A 6,253-nucleotide genomic window follows, 5' to 3' on the forward strand; every position below is an offset into this window, starting at 1 on the left:
TTGATACCACTAAAGTTTGTCACGACCCGACCGACGGGACGGATCCCGCTCGCACCGGGTCTCCATGACAGAAACCTGACTGACCAGGATCTGGCTTTGGAATTTGGTACTGAACTAATCTTCCAAAATATATCAACTCGACAACACACAAACAGAACAACCAGAGCTACTATAATCACAAATCAGCGGAACAAAAACATCTATTTTCTTTCTTTTCCTCAAAAATCATCTAAAATACGGTACATGCTAGCAGAAAAAAACAGAAAAAGCCATGACCGTACAAAAATCAAAAGTAAAAAAGTACCTATACGATCGACTCTGAACTCTAGTCCTGGACTTCCTTCCCTTTCCCAGAACCTGAAAACCACCAGAAAACAAGGGTGAGCTCAACAGCTCAGCAAAGCAACAAACCTCAATCAAAATTCCAGAATCCAAAACCAAACCATCAGACAGAAATCCGAAATCAGAAACGGCAAAACAGAATCGATTCACGAACAGAAAGAATCGAAAATCAGAACTTATTACGGACAGGATATCACAATCAGAATCAGAGTCGTACAGATCAGATTCACCTCAGAATACAAATCAAGAACAGAATAAATTCAACAGAGTCAGAATCGTCTACAGAAAATCAACAGAAAGATATCACCTAGGAATAGATCGAAATCAGATCAGAAATTAGATGGCAGATTCATATCAACAGAACCAGATACATAAATCTAGAATCAGATAATGCGGATATCAGATATTTAATTATAGCTAAGCTAAACTAAACAGAATCACTTACGGATTCTGACCCTTATGTCTCCCTTGTGCTCACGGCACCAGAAATTCGCTGAATAAATTAATAGCTAAGCATAAATGTGCCACGGCAGAACATAGAGTAATCCTCTGGATCCGGGACAGAACAGAAATTTTCCAATTTTGAAGCTCAACTAAAATTTCCCCAGACACTACGAATCTCATAGGATTCAGGCCCCTTATAGCTCCCTTTATAGCTATACACATAGCATTTCAATTCAGAAGAAATCCGTGCCAATTCAGAAATCAGATAAAAAATCGGCAGCACAACGGCAGGTAGACAGAATTTACCACAAAATTCCTGCAAAGAAAATTTACCAAATTCGCACAGCAATATAGATAATCACATTCCGAAACACTTTTATTTACTGCCACAGGAGAATTTACCATTTCACAGAAACATTGTAGTCTACGAAAAACTCCGCCCGAATCAAAAATACTCCGACAAAAAATCTTCGGAAAATACCAAAATGTGCACACTCGGCACGCAACAATTACGGAAAGTTACGCAGTAAAAACTGAACACACAATCAAAAGATACGGAACGAAAAACCGTAACGGAAACAAATCCGTGACAGAATATATCGCCAAAACTCGACGGAACTAAAAAATTGAGAAAGGCGGAATGTGCCTTACCTCGCGTACAGCAATATTCTAAACAGTCTCTTCGGATGGAAACGGCTCCGCGTCGTCCGAAAATTCAACTTTCTCCAAATAATCCTCGATGTTCTCTCTCCTCAATATATTTTTATTTTTAATTTGATTTTCTTCTCTCTTCAAAACGACTGATTTCAGCTTTATAAACCTTCAGATCGGCCCGGCCGATCGCCAGTATCGTCCCGGAGATCAGACCAAAATTCAATCGTCCCGATCGCCCTGGACGATTCCAGAACTATTCTCAGGCATATTTTCTTACAGTGCCGATCGGCCTGGACGAGTCCCTCGCTGGACGATGTGTACAAAAAATCACCTTGGAGCAAAACTGGCAAAATCTGGAAGACAAACTTTCCCACTGATCGCCAGGACGATCCAGATCGTTCCCTGGACCCGATCTCTGGAGCAGATTTTTTTATATTACACCAAGCCCTTATAACTCCCTTTGTATAGCATATACAATAGCATATCAATTCAGAGAAATCCGGACAAAATCAGAAATCAGACAAAAATCGGGCAGCACAACGGCAGTATACGGAATTTACACAATTTTCCTGAAAATTATAATTTACCAAATTCGTACATAATGTAGATAATAACATTTCAGAACATTTATTCTACTGCACAGATAATTTTCACTTCACAGAAAAATCCAGTCGACTAAAAACTTCCGTCGAATCAAAAAGCACCGGACAAAAAATCTTCAGAAAATAATCAAAATGTGCACACTCGGCACATAACAATATACAGAAAGTTACACGGCAAAACTGAACTAATCAAAAGATACGGACGAAAATCGCGTTAACGAAAACAAAATCCGAAGAAAACACCGCAAACACGACGGTTCTGAAAAATTGAGAAAGGCAGAATGTGTCTTACCTTGCGATACAACAATATCTCGAACAGTCTCTTCTTTGGTTTTGGATTCTGAGAATTTTGATTGGGGTTTATTGCTTTGCTGAGCTGTTGAGCTCATTCTCGTTTTCTGGTGGTTTTCAGGTTCTGGGAAAGGGAAGGAAGTCCAGGACTAGAGTTCAGAGTCCGATCTGTGATAGGTACTTTTGTACTTTTGATTTTTGTACGGTCATGGCTTTTCTTATGTATTTCTTCTGTTAATCATGTACCGTATTTGTAGATGATTGTTTTGAGGAAAAGAAAGAAAAATATAGATGATTTGTTCCGCTGCATTTGATGATTCATAGTATCTCTGGTTTGTTCTGTGTGTTGGTGTTTGAGTTGAAATAATTTGGAAGATTTAGTTCAGTAAGCAAATTCCAAATCCAGATCCTGGTCAGTCAGTCTGTTCCGTTCCGTGTCGCGACCCGGTGCGAGCGGGATCCGTTCCGGTCGGGTCGGGTCGTGACACAAGCACAACCAAGCTGACCAATCGTTACTTACGCTGCATCAAGGCGACACTCGTCTATACCTTCTCGTCTACGTAGACGATATTCTGCTAACCGGAAATAGCTCAACTGCTATCTCTGAACTACTACAAAAATTGCAAACCAAGTTCACAATGAAACACATGGGTCCAGCCAACTACTTCCTCGGGATACAGATTGAAACTCACCCAGATAAGTATCATTTATCTCAAAGTTTATACGCCAATTCAATTCTTCAATTAGCTGATCTTACATTGTGTAATCCACTTGCTAACCCATCCTGCACTAAAATTCTGCCTCAGACCTCCGACGACCATCCATGCTTTGATCAAAACACCTACAGGAGGATCATCGGATCACTGCAATACTTAACGCTCACTCAGCCGTATATTGCATTTTCCGTCAACATGCTTTCACAACACATGCATGACCCGGCAGCTATTCACACATCTCTTTTAAAACGCCTTTTACGCTACATCAAATGCACAAATGATCTCGACATACCAATCACGAGATCAAATCTTCTTCTCCGCACTTTTTCGGACGCCGACTGGGCGGCCGATCCAGTTTCCCGGAAGTCAATCTCCGGTTTTTGCACCTTCCTTGGCGACACTATAGTTTCTTGTACAGTCAAGAAACAAACCACCGTCTCTCGGTCCTCTACGGAGTCGGAATATAGAGCGCTCGCTGCAGCCACCGCCGATACAATATGGATAAAAAGACTTCTCTTAGATTTCTCGATCCCGCACCAACCGCCGATTGACATTTTTTGTGACAACAACTCCGCAATAGCACTGGCCAACAACCCAGTTTTTCATGCCAGAACAAAACACATCGAAATCGACCAACGATTTGTCCGGGATCACATCCATAACAAAACAATTCGGCTGTTACCAATCAATACAATTGATCAAATAGCCGACATATTTACTAAACCGCTCTCCACTACCAGGTTTCAAACCCTTCGCTCCAAACTGAATATTTCATCCAAATATCAGTTTGCGGGGGAATGTTAGAATATAGCTTTCACGTTACCAATAATATTCTTTTGTTTTTCTATCCAATATCTGTTTAACACATGGCTAAGCGTGTCATGTATTACTCTATATAATAAGATGTATACTCATGTACAGATTAAGTAAAGTAAGTAATAATAAATCCATTTTTCCTATTTCGCTCTGCGGTGTTCTTCTTCGTCTCTGTTCTTTCTTTCCGGTTCTTGATTTTCATCAGGCTCGAGAGGCTCCCCACTCATACACGGTATACATATTACATTGATATAGAATACTCACCAACCATTTAGCTATCACTTGAATAACTTATCCTAGATTATTCGTTCAAAGAATCGCTCTACCTTTCAACATGACTTACCCACTACACAACCAACTATTACAAGTTCGATTCATTATCTTCTGTGTAACTATATTAAGTTGTCAACATTGGGCATATGAAACCTCAGACAAAATCATCTTCTTCCTTTGAGTTATGTTGCCCTAATAATCTAACTTGCTCTTTATTGTTAAATAAGCATTTTTACTAAAATTAGCAGGAAAAAAAAACATAAATCTAAAAAATTAATTTCCCTTTTGGTTTGGATTGGTGGTTGTTTCTTCTTCTTCGTCGATGTTATCCTCTTCTGCTTCTTGAGGTCTGTTTTGACGATTGTCTCTGTTGGGTTGGTATTTGCCAAATACCTTCTGGCTTCTATTTCCAGGCAACCATGCTGAGGCTTTTGTGTGCCACCTTTTGACTCTAGCTTGCTCGCAACCTTGATGGCCATTTATCTTATGGTTTGAAAGACTTTTGTGGGCTTTTGTTGCTGGTTTTGGATCTTGGTTTGTAGCCTCCAATGGAAGGTCCTTGCTTAGCTTGGGGGCGGGTATGCAAGACCTCTTTCCTGAGTCTGAATCTTTGGATCTTTTCATCTTCTACTATTGTATTTTGAATTACTCTTTATTATGTAGTCCAGTTTTTATTCATTAAGCTCGTCATACCTCCTTTAATATTGTTCTTGGGAGCATTATCTAGCTCTGTGTTTTTCATGTACTCATATCCTTCTCTTGATTAACATGTAGGCCCTTTTGGGTTTCAATTAAAAAAAAAAAACCCTTAAACCAATTATTAAGTGTTTCTTTGAGAAAAAAATTATTTTTTCATTCTTCTTGTAGTTCGGACGTGATTCATTTTTCTAATAAAATCCTAATTATCTTTTATAAAAAATGTTTAAATCCAACAAAATATACCTGAATAATATGCAATAATATTTCATTTTACTTAAATTAATATTATACTTCACACATAAAATAGGATTTTGTTAATTATTAATAATTAATGCTTAATAAAATGTGTAAAATATTAGATCTTATAGTACTTAAGGAAATTGACATAGAAGATATTACCAAGCATTAAATTTCTTATTTAAATAAAATATGTTTTAAACAGATATAACAATTTGGACCAAATATAAATATTTTAAATATAATTTTTTTGTCTTAGAAGTAAGATTTTATGAAATTTAAGAATTTTTAATTTATTTACCTATAAAATTTTCTAATCAAATATAATAATAATACAAACACGAAGCCTTCTCCTCTATTATAAAATCTTTTGTCAAGGCTTTTATAAATATATTGCAAATTTTAAGCATATAAATCAACAATAAATATTTATTTCAAAAGGTAATAATTTAAATAAATATAAATATTTTAAGTAAAAAATACACTAAATTAAATAATTTATCAGAAGAATAATTTAGGCTTTCAAAATATTTAAGCTGTATTTTTAATTAATGAAAATTATCTAAGATTTCATATAAATCCTAAATTTTATAAAAATATATGTTTAGAGTTTTATTATTTATTCCCAGAAAATATTTTTTATATTTTTTTCTCGCTCTAAAGCTGGTCAAGAGAGAGAAAGTTTATGTGGTTTTCTACAGAAGCACGTGTGGAGGAAATGAGAGGAATGGGCCGAAAGCAGAGGACCCTCCACTTGTTCTACAATCTACATGTTCTGTGGCTGAGCGCCCTTTTAGGAGCTTTTAATAGAAAATAAAAATAAAAATATTTTATTAAAATTTAATTTTTATCCCAATATAAAAATAAAATTGGATATTATTTTACTGTATAAAATTTTAATTTAGATTATATTTTAATACATTTTTTATTATTAGAAAAATTTAGAAATATTATTTTATTATATTTATGATATAATTATCTTCAAAATCTAGTTTTATTTGAAAATTAATGTAATAATATTATGATTTACAAAAAACGGGTGAAATAAATAAAAAATTGTAATTTAATAATAATATAAAAATAATGCTATTATATCCATTTAGAAGTAAAGAGAAAAAACTAATAAAAAAATAATTTTATATACTCCAACTCAACTGTGGACATATTAAAAAAATGAAA

The 6,253-nt window shown here is 35.5% G+C and overlaps 1 protein-coding gene across 1 annotated transcript; it reads left to right on the forward strand.

Moving 5' to 3' along the window:
- Positions 1-2,980: 2,980 nt before the first annotated feature.
- LOC110096461 (uncharacterized mitochondrial protein AtMg00810-like) lies at positions 2,981-3,853 on the forward strand. The gene has a single exon (XM_020822433.1). It carries the CDS (start codon positions 2,981-2,983, stop codon positions 3,851-3,853), a length of 873 nt encoding a protein of 290 aa, XP_020678092.1.
- Positions 3,854-6,253: the final 2,400 nt, after the last annotated feature.

Source organism: Dendrobium catenatum, unplaced genomic scaffold (genome assembly GCF_001605985.2).
Source record: "Dendrobium catenatum unplaced genomic scaffold, ASM160598v2 fragScaff_scaffold_761, whole genome shotgun sequence".
Taxonomy (NCBI): domain Eukaryota; kingdom Viridiplantae; phylum Streptophyta; class Magnoliopsida; order Asparagales; family Orchidaceae; genus Dendrobium; species Dendrobium catenatum.

What these genes read in the sequence shown, in the direction of transcription:
- LOC110096461 (XM_020822433.1), top strand. Translation starts at nt 2,981, where the DNA reads ATGGGTCCAGCCAACTACTTCCTCGGGATACAGATTGAAACTCACCCA.